This window comes from Diachasmimorpha longicaudata, chromosome 11 (assembly GCF_034640455.1).
Source record: "Diachasmimorpha longicaudata isolate KC_UGA_2023 chromosome 11, iyDiaLong2, whole genome shotgun sequence".
Classification (NCBI taxonomy): domain Eukaryota; kingdom Metazoa; phylum Arthropoda; class Insecta; order Hymenoptera; family Braconidae; genus Diachasmimorpha; species Diachasmimorpha longicaudata.
Window position 1 is genome coordinate 6,387,371 of NC_087235.1, and position 16,291 is coordinate 6,403,661.

Consider the following 16,291-nt stretch of genomic DNA (forward strand, 5'->3'; position numbering starts at 1 on the left):
ACATTAAGAAAAATTAATTATTAATTAGATGGATCCCTCCAGGACATTCTCTACACTTGATTTTTCAATATCTCAGGTCGAGCCAGGTACCCCCTCGGTTATTGCTTTTCAATCAATAATCGTTATGTCATTATACCATCGAGCCATTGCGTCCTCCTTTCGCGTATTAATTTGTTGAATGACATTCATCTATCCACTGAGATTTACGATCACTCTCAACTCGTTAATTGATTTAATCATACACGTCTCAATCGATGAAAATACGTACTAGGATAAAGTCCTCAGGCGAAAGCTTGTCTCGCCGTTCCCAGGTAGGAAAAAACGAATGGGCCAACCTTGGTACAAGCACGGCCGCCGAGCTGCCGTAGCTCGGCACCCGGGCTCCAGCCAAACTCGCGCCGAACTTGGCTAGACCCTGGGATGATAACACGGGGCCAGGCCTGGGACCGAACTTTGGCCAGACTTCGGTCGCCGTACTTTGGCCGCACTCTGGGCTTACCATTCGGCCCGAAATTGGCCCAGGCCTGTTGCCGAACTTTGGCCGCACTCTGGGCTTACCATTCGGCCCGAAATTGGCCCAGACCTATTGCCGAACTTTGGCCGCATTCTGGGCTGACCATTCGGCCCGAAATTGGCCCAGATTTACGACCAGAGCTGTGGCCAGGCTCCAACCGTTGCCTGTATTGGGTTCAGAATCACCAATAAATATATGAACGGTATATCTGATAAGCAGACATGTATTTATTACCTTCAACATTATACAGAAAACAGTTTTATTATGTGACAAAACTTATATTTAAATTTATTAAATCTATTGACAAAAAAACTCAGCCAATCAAAAACTTTTTTCCTCCTATCGACATAGTACATGTTTTCATCCGATTTTGGTTGAACAGTTAAAGATATGCAGTGTTTGTATCTCCAATTTTCATGAAAGATAATCACAACTATGAGATTTTTCCGCGAACAGAATATGAAAACTCAAAAAAATGATTGCAGGTATAAATTGTAGAAAAATCTTTTGTGGATTATTTTCATCCGCTTTTAAAATAAATAATCTACGTAGATCATTTGAATCCGAAATTTAATACGACATACCATATTAAGTCTTAATAAACTCTCTCTTACAATCTAATAATATTAGCAGTCAGTCTTCAGAATTCGAAGATTGTATTAACAAAATATCCAACAAAATAACGCACCAATGTTATTTTTTAAATTAGTAGTTTAGAATTGATAAATTATCGTGCTTCAATTCAAGCATGAAAACAGTCATTATAATAGCAATATTATGGATAATTTATTCCGCTATGGATGATAAGAATTAATTCTTATATCCATAGACAATTGCTGATACGAATTATCCTGATAAGAATTATTTTTTCATCTCGGAAAGACGTCCTTTTTTTACAATAATGTCTTCTCCATCTGCAACTCCGGAACATAGAATGATATTTAGTTGCATTGATTGTGTGCTAGTTCTATATAATATTGCTTATTATATTCACTCTTTCAAACAAACTTAGAAATATAAAAAAGTCTTGGATAGGATTACATATAACTAATTAATTTCAACCCTTAAATTTGAAATCTTTGGGGAATATGGACGCAGTCCGATTGTGAAACTTCAACCTTATAAATATTATTTGACTTGAATCACCAAATACTGAAAACAGCTCTCAATGGCTGAAATTACTTTCATTAGAATTTTTCTTAAAAATTAAAAATCCACTTATTATTTTTCCCTTTAAACTTTTGGACATAATATTTAATCCCTGAACCAACAACGGATATTTATTCCCGTGATCTAACTTATGAGGAAATGACATAGAAAATACTTTATTATGCTAAGATACATCACATTTTCCAATTGTTATTTCCATCTTCTGGATTTCCGACCTCGCCAGGAGAAATATAATAAATATAATTAATACTTCAATGACAGCCGAATACTAAACAATATTCATATATTAATATATATTCTGCCCAATGAAACGCCTCGCGATAAAAATATATTGATAATATAAACTTTTCCTATTAATCGTACCTTTTATCAAGAATATCACAACTAATACAATTACGAAAATGAATTAATGGAGTCATATTAACACAGTGATTTTACAATTCCATTTATCCCGGAAAAATGAAGTATTATCGATTGGTATCAAAGGAACAAACTGAATTATTCTCGTTATGATGACTTGACCCGCGTTGTCGTTCCTTACCCCCACCCTCTCGATCGCCAGAACGTGACAACCAAGTACTTACTTCTGACATTATCTTCTTCTCATCAGTGCTGGATCCTATTACCTCAATTATCACATCAATCAGCACTTTGCATACTGTAGTGTTATAAAAATTTTTCTTTTTCTTTCCGCCAGCTTCCTTTCCGTAACCAGAATAGTGCAGTGACACTGTCTTCCTCAGAACCGCAGATAGGATAGTGGAAACACATATTTTCATCTCTTTTTTATTGCTTATCAAAACTCTCATGAATAATCGCTAAAAATAAAAGAAGGGAAATTTTTTTGAATTTATGAACATGAGAAGACATCTTTGGGCTCATCGCCAGCGGGTTGGTTCTATAACCAAAGCGTTCCAGTGACGTAGACTTGAGTCCCGGTGATGAAAGATTTTTTCATCACCAGAAAACGAACCCAGTGCATGTGTCACCGCCCAATTTATTGATTTTACATAAAAAAGAAGAAAAACGATCAATTTCAGATATATTACCAGTGTTTCTACGAGATTTGGGTCCGTTGTCAATATCGCTTCGTATTCCTGGAACTTATCATCCATTTCAAATGGTAGTGGCGTAGACATCTGCTTCTGTATTTCAAGCAAGCTAGGACCAGAAGCTGGGGCTAGATTAGTGCCAATGATTGTGGTCTTGAGCTCATTCATAGACTGCTTTAAATCGTAAGCCATCCTGCGTCTTAAATTTTCGAGCTTTTCATCTAATTGCTGATCAAAGTAATCTCGAAGGGAGTTCAGGATTCGACGTTCATTATCAGCATAATGACTAGATGACAACTGGTTTTGTGGTCCCAGCATTTTTGGCATCTTAGCAGGGTGTACCATCATTGATCGTGAAGTTTTTGGAGTTCCTGGGCTCACAATCGAATTCAATCCGTCTTCAGCGCGTGTAGTAGACGATGCACGCCTTTTTCGGTTACCTTATGAAATTAAAGGAGGACCAAACGATATAAATTGATGGGTAGCAGCATCAGATGAAAAAAAAACTACCCAAGCCCCCACCAAAAATATATAATATAATCTAATTCTATATAAGTTCCGAATTTTGTAAAGAATGTTCAAAATATAAATTGGACCATTTTCAAATATTTATAAATATAAATTTTTTCATGCGGGAGGAACTTGGCCGATGATTGGTCATGGAATATCCGAGCCGATTTTACCTGAAGCGTTATGGACTAGTGGTGAAGGAGGTGTCAAATGAAGTTCTTTTCTTGTATTTCTCGCTGAGTCCATCGATTTTGTAGGTGACTGCAGAATTCCATCGGAGGAATCATTGCTCTCAGATTCATCAGTTTCGACGTCTTTAAGCAAAGTAATATTCTTCCTTGACCGCTGTTTAAATGATAAACATGCACCTGGAAATTATTGAAAATGATGATTTATCCCTGCCCGGATCATTTAATTAACACGAACTTAGAATTACGTGCTACAGTCCCATATTACCTCAAAATTGATTTATTACCTGTTGGTACAGATCGCGATTTACTCGACATTTGCAAAAAGCCAGAATTATTTTGAGCCTTTGAGGCTCGAATCTCCTCAGGATTAGCTATAAGACAATCATGATTTTCGTCTTCAGAGTCAGATCCACTCTGGTAAATGCTTTGAAATCTTGTCTTTGGTTTTGCTTGTATACCTACGAAATTTTACAAGTTTGTAGTGAAGTAGTAACACAACGTAAGTTGTCTCCAGCCTTTGTTTTTTATAGCTATTTCAAAGTGGGGAAAGAATGCATGCATTTGAAAAAATATTTTTTTTGTAGAACCTATCGCTCCTACAAAAAAGGTTTCTATCAAAATTTTACCATTTTCCGTAGATGTTCACTTTGATTTACCTCTTCACAACAGAATTATAATGCTTTCCTACATAAGAGATGGTGGGGAAAAATGGAACGTTTCTCGTCCCCTCAACATTCCAATGCTTTTATGTATAAACAATCATATCAAGTGTAAATCATAAATTTTCCACTTTATCTTGTTCGCACGTAGTGATTTCTGTTAGCGACTCAATTTTTTGATGAGTAAAGAATTGCAATAAAAAAAAATAACCTAATATTTTTCGACCACAACATAATAAAAATTTTCTTATAAAATCATTCAATGCGATTCTCTCTTAAAACGATGTTTCGAGACAAATACACATGTAATGACTGCACAGATACATAATTAATATTTATTTTGTAAAAGATTTCAAAAATTCGGTCAATCTAATTCCCAATTTAGGGAACGATGGGTCTTTTGATGTTAAATACGAGAGTTGAATAAATTGGGGATGAATAATTGGGGTTAAGAGTGGTTATAATTGTTGATAATTGACTTTTACTTCATATTAACAGGACTTACCAGACTTTGGAGTTTGATTTCTAGGTGGAATCGGGATTTTAGTACTAAAGATGTTGTTTAGTTGAGACTTTGATGCAGTTAAGGGTTTTGCTGAAATTTTTGCTTTCGAGGAAGTTTCGGACCTCCCCCCCTTTCGATCATTTTCACCATCGGTTGTCTCACAGTTGAGAGTTACTTGGGCCTTTTTTAATCTTCTGCGACCCTGATCCAAATCAGCTGAACACAATCAACATATGATCCTTTAATATTGAAATGAACCCATCGAGCAATTCATCAAGTTATAAGTGGAGTCATTTCAATTTTTGTACCTGCTCCGGTGATGAAGCAAAATGGATAACTTTGCCAAGAGTCCTTGGGCGAGTGCAATTTTTCCAAGTAGTCGTCAAGTAGATGATATTCAGTTGTCGGTGGGAATTTACAGGTGTCTTCTTCTGCACTATTAAACCATTTTTTCGGCACCAAATCAATGCATGGTAGCCCTTTTTCGTTTTTCTCGAGAAATTCGATGACTGCGAATGGTTCGCTGAGATTTTTTGGATCGCGAGATGGATGTGAGGTTTCCGACATTTTAGGTTATGAAAAAAAATCACGATTCGTACAATTGAACCTGGTGTTTTCGAGTAGTTTCATATAAACTGATAACTTTGCAGAATGATGCATATAGCTTATTATTTAACAGAAAAAATTGCGTTTCTATTTCCATGTGTTTTGAACGGTTTTTTGTCATCACCCCACTGATGCTTCTTTTTTAGCGCCACTATTCCTTCAAAACGATTATATCACAAATATCTGTCAAACACTTAACACACATTTAATTCACATTAAATTCTCACTTCTTGTAATTTACCGTCAACTTAGTTGGTGAAATCCGAATTTGAGACAAAAAGCCCGATAAACGGATGATACGAGCAATTATGAAAGGTTATGTACACGGACGCCAGATCTAACCGATTTATGTCCCACTTGCATGTAACGACTCCACTATTGAAATTTTCTAACGACCTCGATGATCGGATTTTCATGTCGATTGTTGATTTAAAACATAAAATTGTTTGTTTCTTCCACAATTTTAATCACGAGTTCAACTAAAACATATACCCTCATTCATATACCCTCTTACCAAAAAAAAACTGCATTTCACAATGCGAACAATTTTTACGTTATTTTCTAGTGGAGGAGGGATATGGCGTATTGTCGTCCAGTTACATTTAATAAAGCACATTTGTGTTTAATTTTGTGTGCCTTCTTACATGTCATTTCAGCTGCCCAGGACTTAATGTAGAATATTCCTACTCGACTGGAAAAGTCTGGATAACTAAACGCCTCTTCCCTACTACTTTCCTGGTGTCCGAAAATATATATACCAGTAAGATCATCACAAATTTTGGATTTTCCTGATTTAACGAGAATTTGTGAAATTACGAAAACTTTCTCAATATCTAGGAGTACCACGTTATTTGGATGACTTGTCGTCAAGGTTAGACCATTGATGTTGATCATATTTGATGTTAAATGAATTTCCCCATCAATTATCATCGTTGTAGGCTTTCTCGCGATAACCCAATCACTCAGTATGTGTTTCTGATTAATTACCATGGTTCCTCCAGACTCCATCTCAGTTAGTCTGTTGATAATTTGTGTGAGTGGTTTTATCGAAGAATGAACGAGTTTTTTAAATAAACCAATGTAACTCTCTCCCCAAAACGCTGAGAGCTCATTCAGAGGAATTTTAAAGTATTGGGCATCATTAGCAACGTGGATGATACTATGCCAACTGAGAACTTGAGCCCCTTCATCATTATAAACATCAGGTAACGTCTCGAAACAAATTTTTAGCAGAGATCCAGCATATTCACTCAAATCCTTAACGAATTCCTTACTGTTTAAAATTCTGCTAGCAAAGACAAATAATGAGAAATGACAACGTAAAGGTTTCGGTAAGAAATCTTGTAACACGACGATACCACAATAATTAAGGAAAAACTTGAATTGTGATGCTTTCCATCTTGAGATATTATTCACATCAAATTCTTTCCTTTGAAATTCAATAGGGATATCGGCTTTTAATGACCTCATAATACCATCAAGCCGACGAACATCAGCTAATTTGATCCTCTGGGCTGAACTTCTCGTTAGCCATTTATCCAGCAGCCATTTCATATTACCAGAATAGAATAAATGCATTAAATCTAATGGCACTTGTTTTGTCAGATCGAATCTATCCAAAGAGAGCAGCGGGGACACAGAACCTTCATAATGATGTTCTGGTTGAACTCGCGTCTCGTAGGATACTTTAGTGCGTAAATTTGCATTGGTCACTGGATATATGCGTTTTCCTCGTCTTCCACAACCTACTGTAATGCCCTTGGTGAAACACCTTCCACAGGCATAGAAGGCTCCAGGAGCTTTGTGGCAGCAAATGAATGCTCGAGCTGGCGAATCAGCCACTATTGCTACAATTTTCACCTCAAAAACCTTGTCATCAATGCGCAAACCATTTTCTTGGAGTTCATTGGCCTCTTCAACAAAATCAGTCATGAATTCTGTGGCTGATAATGGTTTCCCATCCCCACAATAAATCGCGGCAGCAAAGGGTTTGGTAGTGTAATTTGGATGCTGTATTTTTATTGAAATTGGCCAAATTTCCTTCTTAGCATTCCGGTATACCTGCATACCGTCAATATGAACCAGAAGAGAAATGTCGTTTTCTCGATAAATTTGAGTTGAAATTATTTTTCTGAGTCCCGAGGCGATTCCCAAATAAATGAATTCACCTGGAATCTCATGAACTCCTCTCATGGTTGTTAGGTGTCTGCAATGGGGAGTTTGCAAAAGCTGCCGTGTAGTCTTGGGTATTGATGTGTAACCTTCACTTCTTAAAATGGCTAACAATTCATCGATTGCTTCTGCTGTTGTAGCTCTTCTGAATTTCACTGCCCATTGATTAATTTTTTGCTCCATTCCCCGCGGTTCCAATTTGTCCAGAGTTTGTGTATTCTTGTCTCCAATGCTGTCAGTGAATACTTTGTTGAAATCATTGTCAATGTCATCTGAATCACCATCACAACCTGAGCCCCCAAGAATTGGTTCATCCCTGTCTCCAACGCTGCTATTGGATTCACTGATGCAATCATTAAGATGCTTATACGAGCCACAATCACCATCACCACCCGACCAACTATCACCACAAGCACTAGCATTATCATCGAGATGTCGAACATCGACATCTCCACTAATTTGATCCACAATAGATCCACTACGGATAGTTATTTCATTGGCTGTTGGCAAACTAACCTCTTCCTCATCGGCATTATTGCGTTCACTGTAATCCGGAGTTTTTTCTTTAGCGCCTTCTACGTTTACAGATTCTTTTTTCTTCAGTTGATGAAAATGTCTGTATTTTTTAACCCGTGAATATGAACTCTGAGACATATTACAATAGTAAAAGAGTAATATTAAAATAATAAATTGCCGCACACGACACTCATGTCTACTGCCACAATCAGACTACTCAACACGCCATCTTACGGGCTGTTGTCATAGAATGTGTGGTATACGGTGATATCCACGCATATTTTCCCCTGAAATAGTATGTTCAGAAGAAATAATGGTACCTTCGGAAGAAGGAGAATCAAAGGACGAAAAATTTAGTGAAGGAACATTCCCCATGAGAATTCAATTTTTGGAATGCTGTTCCATATGGGACCCAAGCCTGGCAAACCATGCCCCTTGTCTGCCTGGCCATGTCTCGGGGCAAGCTTGGTGACCCAAGCCTGGCAAGCCATGCTCTTTACCAGTCTGGCCATACCTCGGGTCAAGCGTGGTTGCCCAAGCCCGGCAAACCGTGCTCTTTGCCAGTCTGGCCATACCACGGGCCAAGCTTAGTGACCCAAGCCTGGCAAGCCATGCTCTTTGCCGGTCTGGCCATGCCTCGGGCCAAGCTTGGTGGCCCAGATCTGGCAAGCCAGTCTCGTGCCAGACCTGGCCCGTTTCGTGGACATTGGCATTTCCTACCTGGGTTGCTGTATATCATGCGCTGTCGGTGGGCTCAACTGCCGATCAAATGAATATTTTTCGATCATTACATTTTCTATCGCTACGAGCATCGGTGTGGCGACATCCCACAACTAGAAAAAAATATTTAAAAATTGTGGGGATAGTGGGAGGGGATTTTTACTGTGCGAAAAAATATTATTTCGTCGGGTTGGGGAAAAAAAGGGGTCGAGTTAATTTTTAAAAATCAATTTTTATCCCAATGGAAAGATCAGTGGGGGGGGGAAAACTGAAACAATCGCACTGGGAGTTGCTATTGGTTTTTTGATGGAATCAAATGAACACATTGCACATTCCAGCTTTCGACAAAAGAGGATAAAAATCACATTTTGAAAATGTTATTGCTCACTTCCCCAGGAATTTTTCGCAGTCGTACGACTGAAAAAAAAACTAGGCGGAAAAAAATTAAAAATACAAAATTTAGCCGGACAACATGCCACGTCGTCCGGGGACATTTTATTTTTTCATTAACACCCTCATCAGATCCTCTTCCCTTTCCCCCAGCCTCACCCCTCCTCCTTCCCACCGCAGCCACGTTTGCGATGTTAATTCCAGGGTGGAAAAACCGCAGTAAAAACGTGTTTACCTAACGTTTTTTTTACTCTCCATTCTTTTTTGCAAATATTATTTTTTCAACTCTTCCCCAATGCCGTGGCTGCCTGTGGATATTTGTAATTAGAGGAATGAGAACGGCTCTGGATTTTTATGCGCCATTTGGAGCAACGATTTTTCAATTTCACGCAAATGAAGCCCCGGCCATACAATTTGTCCACATACACCGCGACAAATTTTTCATTTATATTTCCGTTATTAATATGTAATTGCAGTTTCAATAATCGAGTTACGGGACAAAATCGACGAAAAATGGTGGAACAATGAGCATTGGAAAAATAGTCCCTCAATAGCCCGAAATATTACTGGCATTTGGGCATTCAATCACAATTTATTCATTGTGAGTATCGAAAAAGAGGAGAACAAAGGACTCTCGGGATAATAGAAAATTGATAAATAAACAGTATTTATTCGTATTTTTGAATTTTCCGTACGAACAGAAAAATTCAGGTGAACTTACCCCTCGGTCAAATTTTTCAATGATTCGTCGAACCGAGCCCCCCCCCCCCACCTTTCCCTCCCACAGCCCATGCATATTAATTTTAAGCCGTAAAAAAAGGCACAACCGGAAAGAGTGCAATATCCCTCACCCTCTCCTCCGAAATTGTCAGGACGAATTGAAGTGCGTCTGCATCAGTCCATGGGACAATTATTTTTCGATCATTGCCTGGAATTGGTTATAAAAACAGTCGCGCAATTACAAATTAATGTCCCGATTTTCCATGGATAGAAAAATAAAAAAAAATTGCACAATTTCCATTCGCTAGTCTCGTGTTTTATTGCTAAAATAATCCACGATAAAAAGAAGAATGGGAAATTGAAAATAAAACGAGAGATAGAAAAACAATCACGGTTGAAACATTTGAACGATTTGAGCACAATTGAATGATGGAAGTGATTCGCACTGATGGGGAGGGGAGAGGAAGGAGGGGGGGATATGACCCAGTTTAATTGAGTTTCAGGTTTCTGTGACTATTTGGAGCACTTTGCGGAAGTGGCTTCGATTCAAAAATCTTCTCAAGTCGAGCTTGCTGGAAAAATAAAGCTCATTTGAATGAGTTGGCTCTCATTGTTCTTTAATTCCCCATTGCTATTCTTCAATTTTTTCCTGAAACTGTTGCGTTATCGCACTGGGGAAAAAATTGCCTTTGCCAACTGTAATTACTTTCCGCAAATAAATATCTATGTATATATAAATAGTGGCAGAAGTTCCCCCGTATTTTTTCAATAAAAAAAATACATAGAAATATCAGTAAACCCGCAGACCCATCGAAAAATGCAGTGGAGGTTTTAGAAATCGTCTCACTGAATTTTCACAAGTAGTATAAACTTAAATATGCCGTACAACGCACCGTATTGGCAATAAATAGGTCAAAAATACTGGAAAAATGCGGTGAAGTGCGAGAAAAGTGGTGGGCGAGGGGAGGAGAGCTATTCCGGTGGGGAAAAATGAGCCCAATTTCGGTCGAGTGAGGACAATACAAGCGGAGGTCATCGGTATAAAAAAGGGGGGAAAAAATCTAGGGAGAGAAGTGAGAGGGCGCGAGGGGAGAGGGATGCACAGCGGTGGTTAGAGCCGGGGTGAGGGGGTGCTGGAAACGGCGGGAATCTCACAGAGTTTCAAGTATTTCGCTCTTTGATGTACGACCTGCCCCAAACTCGGCATCCAGCCCTGACGTCCCCCAAGTGGGTAGTCGGCTTCAAAGAAAGTGCTCCGAGAGAACGATGCGCTCGGGTCTCCTATATACTTCGAGCGTGCTAACTTTCTTTTGAGCTAGAGAAAAAAAAAATAAGTGGGGGATGAGTTGAGAAAAAAATAAGAGGGCCGGGTGGGGGTGAGTGGGAAGTGTGGGGCGGGGGAGAGGAAAAATAAAGGGAAATGATGGCACGTACGGAAGGTTTTAGGCCGGTGTTGGCTCCACCGAGGGGTAAATATCCCTGATTCTCTTTCAAGACGTCAAACGCTCATTTCACAGCGATAGAAAATTTTATTGAATATTTAGACTCAATTTTTACTGGAATAATCTGCGATAAAAAAATTTCAAGACGCGAGGGATGAAAACTAATTAATGATACTTCATTTCATACGTCATATTCCCCACATCTACCTCGTTCTAAACTATTGGCGCTCGTGTGTGAGAGTTTTCTCACAAGTCTACTGAGGGTAGCCGAGTGTGGAATGTAACTAGGGTTGAAGAAAGACGGTATGCAGAGTGGCGCTAGAGCCCAGACAATAACTAAGTGGTGTTCTCAGACACCCCCCAGGCACATTGATCGCGCTAGATGCCCCAGTGTGTGATTCCCTCGGGCCAACTAACAGCCCTAGACCCTTTCCCACCCACAACACCTCGGACTTATTTTTTATTCATTAAAAACCGTTGCAATATCACCGTAAAAAAATTAAATAAAATCCACGATTAAAACTTAAATAATCAGTACTCAAGGACTCTCACATTTCAATCAATGAAAATTCCTCAAAATGATAAAAAAATAACCGCAAAAAGGAAAAATAAAACATTAATTTTCCAGTCAGTTGAAATAATCGCAGTAAATCATTGGATGATGCACAAAATCGTAGTATATACATATCACAGGAGGGACAATTTATCCACCCAAACCATTGAGCTCACCGGGCCAGAAAATTGACACTTTCTATCCCACCAATTTACGAATCATCGGAAAAGCACACCCACCACTGCAATTTGAAACAAAACCCATATTGCCACAATCTCCAAACCACTAAATTCAATAAAACAAACCATACACAGGTTGTACCACCCTTACATGTCGAGCTCACTCACCTGTACCGGTCCCCACATGCTTGTCGACTAATCCAGAGTCAAATAATTCTCTCAATTTCATCAGAATGACGTCTCTCCGGAGCCTTTGTAACCCAACAACCTTTTCCCAGTTGTTGCATTAACCAAAGGGCGAACCGATTATACCCCAGATGAAGCCCTCACGGCCATACTCTACCTCACTCCCTCGCTCCTCTCCCCCACCCACCCCCTCTTCGCCCACCACCATCCCCATCCCATCCCCCACCCCATCTGCCCATTTAACCTCATCTGACTTGTTCTCTCATGATGGTACACAGAGAAACATTGGAGAGGCTGGAGCCACTGCATTTCTAGGTATTTACTAACACAGCTAGAGTTACGTTATACTGGCCCAAACGCTAATGCGCCGGAATAGATTAATTCTAACCAATAGGAACAGCGATCGAACGGCCCGGAGCACATTACTCAATTATTTACGCTTCATTAAGTATATATCCAATGCCACTGAGTGTACCACCACCGGTTACTCGTAGGTGGGTGGCTGTGGATCAGTAGTTGGGCGTTGAGGGGGCAAAAGAGGACGACCGACGGGGCTGGGGGGATGAAGTGGTGGTGGAGGAGAGGCTGGTGATGGTGGTAGTGGCCGTCAGGCAGCAGCTTGCAAAAGGGGATGTGTACGCGCCGCATATACACGTATGTACACCGTGAACATTGTACATAATGCATGGCCGCGTGTTGGTACGTAAGCGACCAACTACCCTCTCCCCGGGTCCTCTTCGCTCTTCCCTTTTCACTTCCACCCTGGTCTATCCAGCGGGTCTAACTTAATTATTCGAGAAATTCGCCGATCCATTCCTCTCTCGCTTCCACTGTATTCCTCTTCATCCAGAGGCCGCCTCAACCCCACCTTGTCGGGGATTGGGGAACAGATCCGGTGGGATCGATTCAAGTTCTTGGTCAGTACTGATTTTTTATCGTTTGGGGGGAGATTCGTGGGATGGGTGAGTGCTAGACGGTGGTATTTTGTAGCATCGCCTGGCTCATGTGCTTCAAAAGTATTTTTTTTTTGTAAAAATACATTTTCTGTAGTTCAGAAGTGATATCTCGTCTTCCTATCTAATCTTCCGCAAAAGTTCCATCAGCGACTTATTTGATTTACAAATTAAAATAAAACTAAAGCAGTAATAATACCCCTGACAATATTCATAATAATAACAGTAACAATTATCATAAAAATAAACTCCACTCTGAGCACAAGACATCGGTGCATCTCCCTCAGGTCTTCACTGAAACGATCAGGGTAGACACGTAGCGACTTTGAAGCACTAGAGCTTTATTATTACTGTTATTTTTATTACTATTAATACTATCACTTTTATTATTATGAATACTGATATTATCATTATTCCAGTCGTATCTCGATGCGACACAGCCTTGTCCCTGTTTTTTTTTTCACGGAGTTAGGGTGCGGAGTATCTGTAAAATCTCAAATGTTATTTTATAAAATTAAAAAAAAATGGCTTCTAATTTTTTTTATCAAGAGACTTTTCTTTTAATGTATATCAGAGGTATTTTAGGCATAAATCATATCGTCTCTGCGAATGAATTTGAATATCGTGGGGGGAGGAAACGAGTGAAGTTAGCAGATGGCACCAAACTGATATCTCATCACAGAGACTTTAATTATCATTACGTACGCCATCGTATTTATATGCCAGGAAACACTTAAATAATATTTCTCTTTATTCGAAGATAGAGTCAGGAGGACTGACTGTACACAAAGTCTTGGTGAAAAGATATGGGAAACGGGATATTATACGGGTTTGTGGTGATGGTATACCCCCAAGTGGCGTCATGATCGTGAGGTTGGATAAGCCCAGTTGTGCTGGCCAGTGGCGGTGGGCGGAATTCGTTTATATCGGCCGGAAGGCCAAAAACAATATGTAAGAGAGTTTTAAAAAATTGTTGAGAATTGAATGAATGAAAATTGTAGTGTTACGCTGCATGATTTACGGTGGGTTTGATACGGACGAGAATTGTTTTTTCAATTGAGGAGAGAATTAATGCTGGTTGAGCCGGGATAAACGATGGCTTCGAATAAATAAATAAATTTAATAAATCTAATGCACTGAATGAACTCCAAACCAACAATTATTGCATGTCTGCAGAATCAGTCTTTACGGTGGGCAATTAAGTGATTCATTTGGAATTAATTGATGAGAGGAGAGTAATTTTGGGGGGAGAGTCAGGACGCTTTCAGTGCGGTCATGATTAATTAGTTATTTCTGGAAATTAGACGTGATTTTTGGTCGAGCCCATGAGAAACCATGGGAGCAGGACGACAATACCATTAAAACTGAGTAGACACCGAGAAATTCATTGCCACAATGCCATTAACAGTGGGCGAGATGTGTGCAGTCGTGGGTTAATGAAAGGAGCCTCCGTATCCTCTCGTGTGATTTCATACCTCAATGGCTATATTCCACTCTCAGTTATTCCGGAAGTAGCAGGGCTTGAACGCCTTTTGACATGTCATAGCCGACGTTTCTGTGACTAATTATAGGAACCCTTGTCACTTCAGAATTCATTTTATTTTATTGTCGCCTTATGGAGACTAAATTAACGAAGGGAAATTATCAGTCTACTGTGATGCTTAAAAATTATCGGATTTTCCACTGGAGATTTAATTGGGAACAGAACCGTTCGCAGGGAGAGAAAAATTATTTAAAAATTACCTGCCGAACAGGCGGTTAATTTTTACATAATTTTTCTCTCGGTGCAAGTTGCTCAGTGAGTGTTGGATATTTTTGAGATGTCCAGTAAATCTAGTCTCCGAACGAATATTTCGATGTTTCAGTATTAAATACCACGGATTTCCGGTCGGTGAATATGTAGGAATGCAAGGATGAAAGACGGTAAGACAGCAAGTAGGAGGAAGTGAACGATTAGACCGAACGATCAAGGAGTCTTTCATGAACGAACTCCGAGGCAATAATTAATCCTATCTTCGACGATCGCACAGAGTCGTATATGCTAATTCACCCGACTCATTGTCTTTTTTTTCACGAGTAAATAATATACTAAAGAGGATATATTTATCGATCATCAGAATCAACTGCAATTCATTAAACAATGCAATGTCTTATTTTTCCATTTTCTCTCATTCAAAATATGGAACATTGAATAGAACTGGAAATAGATCTGCCCTCGGTATTCCGGTTATCGGGGAGCGCGTGGACGGTAACGTACTTTCCCCCCGATATATAACAAAGTGCAATGAGAATTTCATGGTGATGAATAATTGCTGGGCAACGTTTTTAGAAAATCCATTCAAATATGAGACACTAAATCTCATATTTAACTGTACTATTGAATATTCAATACGCCATACCAACGTCTCGCTCTTCTAATTCCACCATTCAGACTAAACATCAATTAAAGTAATGCACTAGACAGACCGGCTATAAATTATAAATACACCAGAAGAATCTAGACAGCAACAAAAAAAAACAATTTTGCATTATACATTACCAACTCTTCGTACTCGCCGATCTATATTTAGGTGTCTCGCCTAGACCCTCCCTTCATCTGTGCTTCATAAAATAATTCATCCTCGGATTGAGAATTACTTTGAGATTGCATTCAACAATCTAATTGTGATATAATGGCGCAATTTAAATTGTTAGAAATTGCACGGTTGTCGATTTTAAGGGGACAAGTTATTTATTTTTCACGTGGAATTTTAAAAATAAAATATTTCCAAATAATCGACGACATTCGGATATTCCCTAGGAATTTGATCTTCATTTTTATCTCTCAGGACAAATAGTTTAAAATTGTCGATCACGATGATCACATATACCTCATCAATTGTGTACACGAGTAATTCTACTTTATGAACAGCCTTTTTTCTTCTCCTGTTCATGCATCCACATAATTCTCTCTTCTTTTTTCTCTTCATCCACTCGATATATTGTGAGTAGTTTCGAGTACAACGATCCGAGGATATTAATGCGCCGATCGAGAGGGGTTTATTGACTCGTTTTGAAGGCCTCCAACGCATTCAGCAGCGATTTATTGAAACTTTGTGGGTTCAATAAACCCCTTGCCAATCGTTCACTCCTCTTTTTCGGCATCTCTAGCCTAATCATCAGCACACGAGACAAATTCAAAAATGTCAGGGCACAGAGGTTAACCAATCGTGGAGGAATAAGCCGAGCAAATGAAAAAAATACCATCTTTTTC

General features: G+C 39.2%; 2 protein-coding genes across 10 annotated transcripts in view; one reads left to right on the forward strand and one right to left on the reverse strand.

Annotated features, from left to right (window-relative positions):
* The window catches only part of LOC135167471 (protein bric-a-brac 2-like), a 249,644-nt gene that overhangs the window by 209,839 nt on the left and 23,514 nt on the right, over positions 1-16,291 (forward strand). The gene's annotated exons all lie outside the window — the stretch shown is intronic.
* On the reverse strand, positions 316-8,033 carry LOC135167126 (uncharacterized). Of its 3 annotated transcripts, XM_064129976.1 has the most exons (7): positions 7,896-8,033; positions 4,910-5,124; positions 4,602-4,817; positions 3,722-3,895; positions 3,420-3,614; positions 2,734-3,176; positions 319-2,502 (listed from the first exon to the last, which is right to left on the reverse strand). In XM_064129976.1, exons 1-7 carry the CDS (start codon positions 7,910-7,912, stop codon positions 2,152-2,154), a joined length of 1,611 nt encoding a protein of 536 aa, XP_063986046.1. In that variant the 5' UTR covers positions 7,913-8,033; the 3' UTR covers positions 319-2,151. The 3 variants fall into 3 exon arrangements, with proteins under 3 accessions (XP_063986047.1, XP_063986046.1, XP_063986045.1); XM_064129975.1 differs by lacking the exon at positions 7,896-8,033 and having other exon boundaries at positions 4,910-5,730; XM_064129977.1 differs by lacking the exons at positions 3,722-3,895; positions 7,896-8,033 and having other exon boundaries at positions 316-2,502; positions 4,910-5,732.